This window comes from Globicephala melas, chromosome 4 (assembly GCF_963455315.2).
Source record: "Globicephala melas chromosome 4, mGloMel1.2, whole genome shotgun sequence".
Classification (NCBI taxonomy): domain Eukaryota; kingdom Metazoa; phylum Chordata; class Mammalia; order Artiodactyla; family Delphinidae; genus Globicephala; species Globicephala melas.
This window is the reverse complement of record NC_083317.1, coordinates 29,187,315-29,201,012: the sequence shown is the minus strand read 5'-3', so window position 1 is coordinate 29,201,012 and position 13,698 is coordinate 29,187,315. Positions and strand designations below refer to the sequence as shown.

Sequence of the window (13,698 nt, the reverse complement as noted above, 5' to 3'; positions counted from 1 at the left end):
GCAAATGTGAAGTAGATCTCTTTTATAATTGTATTTTCAATGTTTTCTAGCTAATAATATAGGGAAGTTATTAATTTCTGTGTATTCTTTTATATTCTACCACTCTACTACATTCTTACGTTATGAGGGTAGTTTGCTCTATTGTGTTTTGTTTGTAGACAGCATTATCATCTAATAACTTTGGAAAGGAGAACTCACGACATTGTTTGCAGATGGTGGTAATATATTTCATTGTAATATGTTATACTAAAGTATCCTATATAACATTCTTCTATAAGATACATATTATATTTTGTTTGTTATCTAACAATTATATATATAAAATACACAGTTTTTCTTGCTGTCATCCATGCTCTGCCTATTTCAAGTTTCAGAAAGTGTATTGCTTAACTTTTGCTGTATAACAAACCGTCCCAAAACAGTGTCTAAAACAACCACCGCTTTATTTAGAGTTCATGACTTCATGGGTTGGTTGTGTGTTTCTTCAGGTCTGGGCCAGCTCTGCCAGCCTCTGTGTCTGTGGTCAGTCCTTTCGATGGCGTTTGTTGGCTGGGGTGTTTCAGTTCTCCTCCATTTGGTGTCTCATCCTTCCAGGAGACGAGCTTGGGCATTTCCACTGAGGTCTCTGGGATCCAATGGTATCAGGTACTTTTCAGGACTCAGCTTGCATCACATTTCGTTATTGTACCAGTGTCCAAATTAAGACATATGTTCAAGCCTACAGGAAGGGTTTGAGGGGCTTATCTACAGGAATGGTTTCAGGGAGATTTGAACAAATTGCGGGCCATTACTGAAAAAAAAAATTTACCACAGGTGGCAGACCATCATTGCCTGTCTGTATTTGTTTCCAACAGCATAATTTTCCTGGACTTGGGGACTCCTGATGACTGGAAAGTGAAATAATGGAGGAGAGTGTGAAAATTTTCTTGCTCTCAGAAAGTAATTACTTCCCAGTAGATAAATGACCATATACCTCTAGTTGGAAAGTGAAATGGAATCACAGAGCAGTGGGTCAACCTCTTCCTCCTTATTCTCAGCTCAACTGTCTGCCTCAGTGTCCTATTTGACTTTGATTATCATAGTTTCCTCCTGAAGTTTGGAAGATTGTGAACAGTTTTCCTAGATTGCAGAGATTTTCAAACCTAGATTCTGTGTATTTCCTTGACTCGTTCAATGGGAAGGGAGATAAGGGTGAATCCAGCACTGTTGGTTGCCAGCACCCTAACACTGGGGTGTCTTTCAAATAATTTTCATTTACCATATGTGAAAGACTGTGCCTATATTCAAATCTATAAATATTGATCAAGTGTTTTTTGGTACAGGCTGTGGGAAAATAAGGTTGAAATAAGATAGTCCCTATGTTCAGTAACTCATTATTTAACAAAAACTGTATCTTGGCATTTAGATGGAAAGTTTCTTGTGGGAAGTGACCCAGGTCACATGGTTCTGAGAATACATTTACTTTAAACATTAAAATAATATTACTTTTAATAAATTCTGATTCTCTTTGTCACTCTCTCTCTTTCTCATCCCATATCCCCCATTTAAATAGTATTCTGCTAGGAGTAAACCCACTTTCTAGTTCTTCACTCTTCATTAATTTTGACAACTCTTATCTTGAAAAAGCTTTTTCCATAGACATTTTCCTAATTAAACATCTCTACTACCAAGTGTTAAAAAGAAACACAACACTAATAAATATTAGAGAGTAAAAACTCCTTTGAAAACTTAGGACAGGTTCCACTGACAAAGTTCCAATGATTTCAGGATCTATGCCTGCAGTAGACTTTTTTTTTAACCTTCAAATTGTTTCTTTTCCCAGAGAGTTATTAAGGAAAAACCTAAAATTTATAATTCATCTGTGTTTAGAATGTTAATATTTTAATACTTTAACAATATATGTAAAAGAACTTTTTAATTCTAAATGCAAATTATTCTTAAATACTATAATTGTCTTGACTAACATTGTCTAATATTAAAATCAAATCTGGTTTTACTACATTCTTAGAAAAGAATGTAAGACAATAATAATCTTAAATTATCTTCGTGAGGGCTCTCTGATCTCTAACCAGAACCACTTGAAACATTTTGTTCTTCTAAGTAGCCAGCAATCATTGGTGTCTGCCCACTCCTACCCAGCTAAGCCAAAAAGAAACTTACTGCTTCATATATTTAATTTTGCATTTATCATCCAACAGATGTTTATGGAGCCCCTGAAACAAACCAGGCATTCACCTAGACCCTGAAAATACAAAAATGTATATATAACACAAAATTCCTTACTCTCAGGAAGATCACATTCTAGTGATGGATATGAACAAGTAAGCAAAGAGTTATAATACCCTATGCTGTAACAGAGACATGAAATAGCATCTTTGGGGAACAGAGGAGGAGGCAAAAGCAAAGGAAGGAGTGAGTTTGGGAGAGATAACAAGTTAACCATGGAAAAGGCCAAGAAAGGGCCCAAGCGTGAAGGAAGGTGCAAGGGTAAACCTGAGTTAAAGAGCTGGAAGGTGCTGATGGGGATCAATAGGAAATCTGGAAGAGTTTTCAAAGGGTCCTAGTGAATCTGGGTGAATGATCTGTTGCTTTGAATCTTCAAACACTTTCTGCAATATTATGTTCCATTTAAAGCACTTTAATCATGACTGCTAGCCTACATGCAAACACATTGTTCCATGTCCCTGTGAGATATGTAATCCTACCCCCAGCCAAGAGCCTCACATTCCAGAAACTCAAGCCATGGTACAGAAATCCAAATTCAACTCATCAACACCATCTGCATAACCAGCTGTTCAACCTCCCATATATCCTTCTTTTTTCATGTACCACATGTTCATAGGATAAAAGAAATTATGAATGAAAATGCTCTCTGTGCACTGAAGTCCTACATTTCATAACTCCAATGGCATCCCCTAATGTCCTCTGACAATTCTGTTTATGCCACTTGGAGAGGCAGGTTATACTATCTTGGGGAAGGATTCAGGTATTTGGTAACTTTTAGCAGCATCTTCATCCTAAGATCCTGAAAGCACAGACCAGAAAACCAGCACATGTGTCTTATAACTTGCTGGGATGTTCCCGTGCAGCAAGCTTCATGGCTGTTGGCAGGCACTCACTGGCCACATCACAGTTTCTCAGGGCCGGGCTTCCTCCTTTGTCCTGTGCTTTTTATTGAGAGCATTTGACTTCCTGTTCACCCATTCACAAACATTTACAGGATGCCTAATAAATACCCAATAGATAACTATCAAAACACAACAAATATATCTTTCAAGTATTGAAAGTAATAGTCTGAAGGATTTTTTTTTTTTTCTATTTCTCCCCTTAGTCACTGAAGGTGATAAAATAACATACCTGATAGGGCATTTGTAAGGACTAAATGAAATATTGCAAATGAAAGACTTAAAACACAGACTGGCATATAGTAATTACTCATTATGTACTTGCTATTATTATTATTAGAAAAAACAGGATTAATGCATAGACCATAAATGTTATGACTCGCGACAACACTTTTATGATTACGGCTGATTGTAAGCTTACATAATTGTGCCTTGTCAATAATGGGCACCCACACACAATTAAACAATTATCCAGTAAATTAGATTGGTATTGCAACTTATCTGAATGGTGCAATTTTTTTAAATTGTAGTTTGTTAAAACAAACAAAATCTAGTTGCCCTTTGATTATGTCCACTTAAAATTTCAGTCAACTATTGTGTGTAGCAAAGTATGATTTGTTGCTGTGTTGGGGATTTATTTTTTTAATAAAATGTTTATTATTCAATGGAAACACAAAGAGGGCACATCAGTAAAATATGGAACATGTTATTTAATTAGATAAATCCTCAAATTAACTTAAAAATACACTATATGTTGTTGAGAGGACTTTGAACGACAATGTTGAGTTCGAGACTATGACGCATGCCAAGTAGGCATCCTGAAGGATAAAGAACTTAAACAACTCCTCTCTCTGTAGCTTTCTGTATCTGACCCAGAGCAGCATGTCTTCAAAGCAGCCTGGTGTAACGCATTTTGTGCGTAATGGCTATCTGTTCCTTCTGTTGTCCTAGATAATTGCTATAAAAATACCTGTGCTTCATCACACAGTCGTTAACAGCCGTTAACAGTTAACAGTTAAATTAACAGTCGTTCAAACAGTTAATTTTTTCCCTCTTACTACTATTTTTGATCTATGATTTCTACAAATTTGGAAAAAAACAAAGATGATTAAAAGTATTGCTTGAAGACTTGTGGATCAGAGGAGTTTACTTCCCTCACCCTGAAGACAGGCTCCAAAGGTTTCCTTTCATTGTTCATCTTAAAAAAAGTAGAGGGTATTAGGACACTGGTGAAGGTAATGCAATAGGAAAACCTATAAACATTTCATAAGTTTATATCTTCAACTTATCTGTGAAAGATTCCATCACTTATGACAAGGACGTTTTCTTACGATGATTACAGGGCCCTAATTTAATGTGCTGTGGGACAAGTCGGGTACTGTTTCTCTGCTACCCAGAGGTCCTAAGCAGTCACAAATACTGGAGCAGGATTTCTGCCCCTAGGAACGTATCTCGAATGCATTTTATTTAATTTTAAATGTCACAAACTGAGATTCAAAATTTCTGGGGATATCTGACAAACTATTTGAGGGGGATTAGAAAAGTGAAATTACATAAGCGTCCGTGGTTTTGTTTAAGAATGTGGGAAGTTTGTGAGCAAATGCCCAAGTGACAGAGAGGAGAGAGAAGTATCTATTGCTTGGAGTCAGAGGCCTGTAGAGTGAAGGGCTGAGGCAGAACCTGAAGGAGCTATTTTCAAGAAGGACTGACAGACAGTAGAGGTGCAGGCAGCACTGCTTAAATCCCTAAGCAAAATGTGAAGAGCCTTCTACTTGTTTCTGCCTGGAACACACATATAATACATCAAGGGTCTTACACGTCAGTGTTTTCCAGGTAGGCACCAATAATGGTCCCAATTCACCTTCAAATGTCATTACACAAAGGTCATCATTGTGGAGCTAATGAGTGATAGAAGGTATTATGAGATGAACTTTTTACCCCCCAAATTCATATGTTAAATCCCTAACTCCCAGTACCTCAGAATGTGAATATATTTAGAGACAGGGTCTTTAAAGAGGTGATTAAATTAAAATGAGTCCGTTAGAGTGGGCCATAATCGTATAAGGACACAACTACCCAATCCTGGGTAAATTAGTTAACATTTCTGTGCCTCTGTTTCTTCATCAGTGGAGATAACAAGGCCAATCTCATAGGGCTTTTGTAGGGATTAAATGAATTGATGTATATAAAGTATCAAATTATGCCAAGAATACAGTGATGTATGTAAGCGTTAGCTGTTATTATTTTTATTATTATTATCACTATGGGCAGACACTAGTCAAAGTGCTGAATCAATCTTCACAAAGATTCTTAGGTAACTGCAACATGGTGAGGTAAATTTTGTTACTCAAGATCACACCATTAGTAAATGGTAGACCCCAGATCTGACATTAAGGATTTCAGGCCCATAGATTATCGTGCTCCACAGAAACAAAGCCTTTATTTACAAAGCATTACAAAATGCCAAATAGCTCACTAAACAGAAGGTGTATTTATGTTTACAAGATTTACATTAATCCAAGTGACTTCTCAAAATGATAAATTTACAAATTTTTAAAAAATTCATTTATTACTGCATTCTGAGCGGAGAATGATACTATTTAGACAGTGTGTTGAAGCAATAAGCTTCTCTCTTTTTCTAAAGACATATTATCTATTAATACTAAGTAATTAAGGGAAACATTCAATGAGAAACATTTGATTAAGGTAAACAGAAATAAATAGCTTTTAAAATATATTCAGAATGCTTTAGCATATGCATTTAAAAATATTCTATATTTTTGATTCTTAAAAATTTATTCAAGAAGTAGAAATATCTGAATTTCAGATTGAACAATGCATTCTGAAAGAAATACTAATTGTGTTGTTTCCATTTACAAGTTCTTTAATTCACAAACAAGTTGTTACATTTGATAGAAGAAGGCATTTTATATTTCATCTGGTGTGCATGTATTTGGACTGAGAAATATTTCCTCATTTTCTTTAAGTACAAAATTATAAGTGCATAGTGGTGGTCTGTGAAAGAGAAAAACAGAGAGAAAAAATAACTATTAGTAAAACAGCAAATTTATTTTCTTCTCATAAATATTGGAATACCCTATGCCTGTGACTAACTAGTTCTCTAAATGCAGGGAGTTGAGATAAACCTCTGGGATCATTTCTACTCCATCTAATTTGTCGATGAATAGACACAGCATTTGTGAGAAAGAAAAAATTCTCTGTGCTTCAACATCTTCTCTCTTTGCTGCTTCACTGGAAAACTTACATTGAATGGGAAATATTTTTGGATACTGAAATAGCTGAAAACTGAACTCAACTCTTAGTAGCTGGGCCACTTCTTCTACCATGAAAGCCACCATGGAAGAGTTGGGCTGAATTGCATAGACAATTTTGCCAAATATTTTAATCAATCCTCTGCCACCTGCTAAAATGGAAATAATAACATTTAAAATATTCTATATCTTGGAGAAATTGTGTATTTAGTATTTGAAGGTTTCTGAGAAGTCACGTCACTGTGGTGAATCAGGCATCTTGTCTCATGATTTATCTTCCTGTTAATGTCTTGAAAACTTCAAAAAAGCAATCAACTAGAATAAGCAAAGATTGGTCAAAATTCAGGAAAGGAGCTAAAGGAAAAAGTGGTGTAATAAATGGAAATTTCCTGTATCAGCCATACTAACTTAGTCAAGGAAAAGAGAGCAATTCAACTGCACAGGTGCTGGTAGTTCGCCTTTATTTGACATATGCACTGCTCTAGTTCAAGAGATATATTGCTGTCTGTCTCCTTCTAGCTTGATTAAGACACCGTTGAACATGTTTTAAAAATATCAACAGCGTTGTTAGGTTAAATTCTTCCATTTTAAATCAATTGTATCTGCTAATATTTGAAAAGTAGTAAAATATGAACATATTCATCTTTAATTCTAAAAGCTGATATAGAATACTACAATATTTTCCACTTGAAATAATAAATGCATCTAGGAATTTTAATTTTAATAGTATAGAAGTAAATATGAAATGACAGTACCTCAATTTGATAAGATTCTGATTCTTAGATATTAGCAAAAGTAGCTTTTTGTTAAATTGTCGGAGTTCAGAACATAATCGAAAAATCAGATATAATCCTTTCTCCATTATTAAGAAATAAGTGGAAGAATGACTTTACCACTTCCCCTAACAAATACATATATACTTATGTCAATTTTTAATCTAGCCTGCTACAGCCTTTATTCAGTGAGTGAGCCTTCAATGTTATGGATATCCCTGATCCACCTAATTTTTAAGTTGTCATCATAGGACAAGGGTGTTATTAGACTTATTAATAAATTACCTCAGTCATTAAGTAATTCTTCTATTCACATATTCATAATACAATATTATGGCAAGTGTGCTCTTATTTTCTACAAAAAAACAAAAGCTCATAACCCTGTTACCATTGAAATATATTCAATATAGTAAATGTATATTTTTATTAAATATTCCACATTTTACAAAGCTTCTGCAAGCATTACAAAACAGTTTAGTCAGGTTCATTACGCCTACCAAAGTGAAATTTTACCAAAACATATGAGAAAAATTAATTTTCTTTGTTTTTACATTGTGAAAAGCCTATCTGGTTCTACTGCCAGGACTCTGATTTTGAGATCATTTATCCTATGTTATTAATAGTTCCTTCTCCCCGAATCAAAATTTTTAAACTCTATAATTTAGAAAAAACTATGTGATATATATGAACTATCATAGGAAGAAGACTATTTAGTGGATTTTTTTAATTTAAAAAAAGAGCACTGAATATTGCATTTCTAATGCTTTGTTTACCACAAATTAGCAGAAATGAGCACAGTACATTGATAAAGTATAAACTTTAATAAAAAATAATAGAAGAAATCCAAGTGTTAAAAAATCTCTCTAAAATTCAAATACAATTAGCTTTTAATTTTAATCCATACATATTCTACCAAATTACAGGGAATAGACATGCTTCTTTATTTAAAAAAGCTCCCTAGGGCTTTTACACAACATATCACCACACCTATGCATCTAGTATTTTTAAAACTTACTTAGGACAAGGTTCCCATAATTAACAAAGGTGTCTGTTCCTACCTGCCAGATGATCAGGTAAAAAGAATAGAATGGTCTTGCCTCAGTAGTGGAGGTAATTAACCCTAAACTTAGCACTACTCCAGTCCTGCCTAAAACACCTTGAAGGCAGGACCTGAAAGAATCAACCTGTTTAAAAGTAACTTAACAGCATCTTGAGAATTAACCTGAAGAATATTTATAAGAATACAAAAATATGGAGCACCTAACATGATGAAATACACAATGTCTGATGTCTCATCAAGAATTACCAAGCATGCAAAGAAGCAGGAAAATGGAACCATATGAGGGTCAACCAATTGAAACCACCCGAGAACTAGCATAGATGTGAGAATCAGCAGACAAAGGTATTCAAAGAGTTATTATAACTGTATTTATATGTTCAAATAGCTAGGTAGAGACATAAGAGATATTAAGAGAGTCAAATCAAACTTCCATAGGTGAAAACTATAATATCTGAGTTGAAAAATACCCCGGATAGGATAAATATCAACTTAGACATTGCAGAAGAAAAGAATAGTGAACTTGAAGACACAGCAACAGAAACTATTCAAAATGAAATGTAGGGAGTAAATGAAATTTAGAACTTCACAGAGTATCAGTGAACTGTGGGACAACTTCAAGCAGCCTAATAAATTTGAAATTAGAGTCCCCAAAGGGAGAGGAGAGAGTAGGGGCATAGAAAAAGATATTTCAAAAAGAGTTAAAAATTTACATAAAATCTGATGAAATCCGTAAACCCATGGATCCAATAAGGTCAAACAGTAAATACAAGAGATATGAAAAAAAAATTCCAAAAAGCCACATCGAATCAAACTGCTTAAAATCAGTGATAAGGAGAAAATCTTAAAACCAGCCAGAGAAAAGAGGCTTATTTTCCTCATAGGAACAAAGGAAGGATAGTAATATATTTCTCATTAAGATCAATGCATGGTCTAAGACTGTACAGCAACATTCTTAACGTACTGAAAGTAAAACAACAACAACAGCTATCAAACTAGAATTCTATACACAGAGAAATTATCTTTCAAAATAAAGACGTCATAAAGACTTTTTCAGACACACAAAAGTTGAAAGAATTCACAACTATCAGATCCTACAAAAAAATCTTAAAGGAACTCCTTTTGTTATAAGATAAATTATACCAGATGGAAATACGCATCTACATAAGGGTTAGAAGTGCACCAGGAATGGTAACAATATGGAAAAAATATATAAGACTTTTCCTAATGATTTATGTATCTTTAATGGACATAACTCTTTGAAGAAAAGTGATGCACTGTACTATAGAAATCTTAGCATATGTATAATTAAAATGTATGCCAATAACAGCACAAGAGAGAAATGGAAGTATACTACTGTAAGGCTCTCATGTTATATGTAAAGTAGTAAAATTCACTTGAAGGTACACTATGATAAAATAAAGATTATAATATAAACCCCAAAGAAACCACTAAAATAATCAAACAGTTATAGATAATAAACCCACAAAGAAGATCAAATGTAATCATAAGACTCCTCAATTTACCAAAAGAAGGCAGACAATGAGAAATTAGGAACAAAGAACAGATGGGACAAACAGAAAACAAAATAGCAAGATGATAGATTTAAACCCAAATATATCTACAATTACATTAAATTTAAAGATGCAGATACCCTCAATTAAATGGCAGAGGTCATCAACATCATTTGTCATTTGAGAAATGCAAATTAAAAACACAGTGAGCTACCTCTACACAAGTATTAGAACAGCAAAAATAAAAAACAAACAACAAAAAAACTGTTGAAGGTGCAGTTTTTGCAGTAGAACTCTGATAAGTGCCAGTGGGAATACAAAATGTACAGTCACCTTGGAAAAGTCTGTCAGTTTCTTATAAAGTTAAACATACACTCACAATATGACCCCACAGTCTCTCTTCTAGGTGTTTATCTAAGAGAAACGAAAACGTATGTTCACATAAAAACCTGCAGGCAAATATTTATGTTGGCTTTGGTCATGGACAGATATCAAAAATTATGAACAAATTATATTTCCTCCAACTGGTGAATGGATAAAGGAACTGTGGTATATCCATACAATAAAATACTATTTAGCAATAACATTCCACTGATATAGGCAACAACATGGATGAATTTTAATTGTCTAAAAGTGAAAGAAGCCACACTTATAGGGCAACATACTATATGATTCCATTTATATAATGTTCTGGAAAGGGCAAATCTAGGTGCAGAGGTTGTCAGAGAGTGGGCATGGGGAATTGAAAATAAAGGGGCAGCACAAGGCAGTTTTTATGATTGATGGAAATGTTCTGTATCTTAATTGGGGTGGTGGTTTTATGACTCTATGCACTTATTAAAACTCATAGAACTGTATACCAAAAAGAGTACATTTTACTTATTAAGTAAAGTTTTTAAAAGTAGATTTAGTTCACCTTTTCTCAGGAAGTCATCCAGGTACCACCACTTGAATATTCCTCTCAGTTCCTAAGTTTGAAAGCCTAGTCCACTGGAAAAGCTCAGAAGAACTATGTTGTTTGTGTAGTCTCTATCATAGTTTGTTACAGATAGCTAATTACTGATTGAGTAGATATACAGTTTAGTCTGGACCATAAGGCATCATATTTTTATAACTCACGTTCCCAATGATTTGGCAGTGCTCATTCTCATTAATTGCACATTATCTGTATGGACAGATCTAAATGGGAAAAGCAACTAAATGGTTACTGCAATTATCTAGGTAATTAAACTTTAAAGCACATATTTCATCCAAGCATCTGTTAGCATTCACAGCCAACAGGGAATGTTAAGAGTTTTGTTAACCACCCACAAAATGTATTTTAGGTTTTTTTCCCCCTGAGTAGAAGTAATTGCATGTAAATTTTGTAAATTTAGTAAATTTTCATAGTCTATCCACTGTTTAGATTTTACATAAAAATTAAAATGACATGCATGCTTATTTTTTTTCTCTGTGGCCTATCCCAATGACTTTACCGCATTTCTTACTTAACCAATGAAGGAGTTGTATATAACATTTGTCTGTGTAAAACAAGATTAAGGAGACAGTGAATCAAATATAATAGTGGACATACCTGTCTGCCTTTACACTTTCTTTTCCTCTCATAAGTGACTTGAAAAAGAGAAATAAATGGAGCAACCTATGACTGTTGGGTCACCGACATTCTGTGTCAAGGTGTGAACATCATGTGGTGAGGTAAAAGATTTGAAAATGTTCTTTCTATGAATATAAAAAAGGCACTTGTTTAAAGTGCAGATAGTTGTCTATACATGGATACTGTTTATGAAAAACAAAAATTGGGGAAAAAGTATTCAACATAAAGGAAAATCTAAGTTGAATATTCTACAAAAGATGAAATATATTGAGTCATTAACTTACAGTTAAAAAGAGAAAAATTGCTTATAACCAGGTACATGATGTTGCACAGCTCCAAGTCCAATGTGGTCACATTATTATCTGTGTGAACAGTGACCCTTGAAGCTATTATTGTAGTGAATAAGCTGCATGATTCTACACAAAAAGCCTGCTTATAATTCAATGTAAATAGTTAAATTCATGATTCAACTGTAGCATGTGTGACTATAAGTAAGTATGACAAAATATTAAGTGTTATCTCTTAGTTGTGGGATTATATATGAATTAAATTTTCCAAATGTTCCACAGTGGGAATAATTGACTATATTTATTAGTGAAAAACTGTTATTCCTATAAAAAGAGCAGCAACTAAAAGCAAAGAAAACAACAAATGAAAAAAGCCAAGAAAAGTTTGGCTTCGAGTCATTGCAAAGGCACTTCTCAGCTGAGAAACCTTAGACATGTTATAAAGCCTCTGAGTTTCTGTTCCCTTACTAGTAAAACAAAGAAAATACTTAACTCATGGAGTTGTTGCAAAAATTGTAAAAATAGCATTTGGGATGTAGTAGATGCTAAATAAATTTAACCACTATAATTCATCTTGAAAGAAGTTCACTAATATTAAAACAAACTTCTCTGGGATATCCTTTCGAAGAAGTAATCAATCCTTTGTACACAATAATGTTTCCTTAAATCACATGCATCATCCAAAACATGCATCTTGGGAAAAAAACTAAAAATCCTCCTTCTTATATTACTAGTTCCCTAAAGGAGAAGGTTAAATTGAGTTTAGGGCAAATAACTCACAAGATAAATTCCCCTTTATGAGATAAATTTGCAATCAATGCAGATTTCTTTTTCTGAAGTTCTTAACTCTGCTGAGAGTCTTCCTATACCCACAAAACTCTGATGGGTGAGGATTCTGATCACTACATTATAAGAGTGGGAAGTGTGGCAGAAGTGAATAGAGAGTTTGGATAAGAAGTTTACAAAGTATTAATGAATGGAACTTTTACAAAAAGGTAGAAGTGTTTTTATGGTTGGAGAATGTGACATAGTTTCACAGACTTATTGGGAATGAAGCATTTTATTGATGAATTACCTCAGCAAAACAGGCCGATATTTTTCATATAATTATGGGCTGGGCCAGTCTATTGCTTGAGCTGTGTATTTATAGATAAAAGGAGGTATAATAAGAGTTAAATTGGGGACAAACAAAAGAAGGGAATAAAAATGAAACGAAAGGATTGCTACTAACTGAGCATCTGGGGGCTTCCCTGGTGGTGCAGTGGTTGAGAGTCCGCCTGCCGATGCAGGGGACACGGGTTCGTGCCCCGGTCCGGGAAGATCCCACATGCCGCAGAGCGGCTGGGCCCGTGAGCCATGGCCGCTGAGCTTGCGCATCCGGAGCCTGCACTCCGCAACGGGAGAGGCCACAACAGTGAGAGGCCCACGTACCGCAAAAAAAAAAAAAAAAAAAAAAAAAAAAAAAAGAAGTCTAACAGTATCTGCTATGAGCCGAATGTATACTTCACATATATAATGTCACTGAAAACATATGGAACATATTGCAAGGCAAATATAGAAAGAAAAGCAACTATTTTGTGAACGCAGGTTGATTGTAAAATGCATTTATATTTATATATTTATGTAATGTACTTTTAATCAAATTTTATTAAGATTTGTATCAATTATTGGGTATTTATATAATAACTATAATTGTATCTTACAGCATAGTTAGTGAAAATACATGTGCTGTAGTTTTTAGGATTATAACCTGAAATTTCTTGCTTACAATGTCCAATTATACAATTACCATTTAAAATTATGTCATAACTTTAGGCAAATTAAAAAGGTAATTACTGGGCTTCCCTGGTGGCGCAATGGTTGAGAGTCCGCCTGACGATGCAGGGGACACGGGTTCGTGCCCCGGTCGGGGAAGATCCCACATGCCGCGGAGCGGCTGGGCCCCTGAGCCATGGCCACTGAGCCTGCGCATCCGGAGCCTGTGCTCCGCAACGGGAGAGGCCACAACAGTGAGAGGTCCACGTACCGCAAAAAAAAAAAAAAAAAAAAAAAAAAAAAAAAAAGATAATCACTTAT

The 13,698-nt window shown here is 34.5% G+C and overlaps 1 protein-coding gene across 1 annotated transcript in view; it reads right to left on the bottom strand.

Annotated features, from left to right (window-relative positions):
• Positions 1-6,052: 6,052 nt before the first annotated feature.
• The window catches only part of LIPI (lipase I), a 74,788-nt gene continuing 67,142 nt past the window's right edge, over positions 6,053-13,698 (bottom strand). Inside the window, exon 10 of the mRNA XM_070045424.1 lies at positions 6,053-6,140. Coding sequence (XP_069901525.1) covers positions 6,053-6,140 — 88 coding nt within the window. The remainder of the gene's footprint in view (positions 6,141-13,698) is intronic.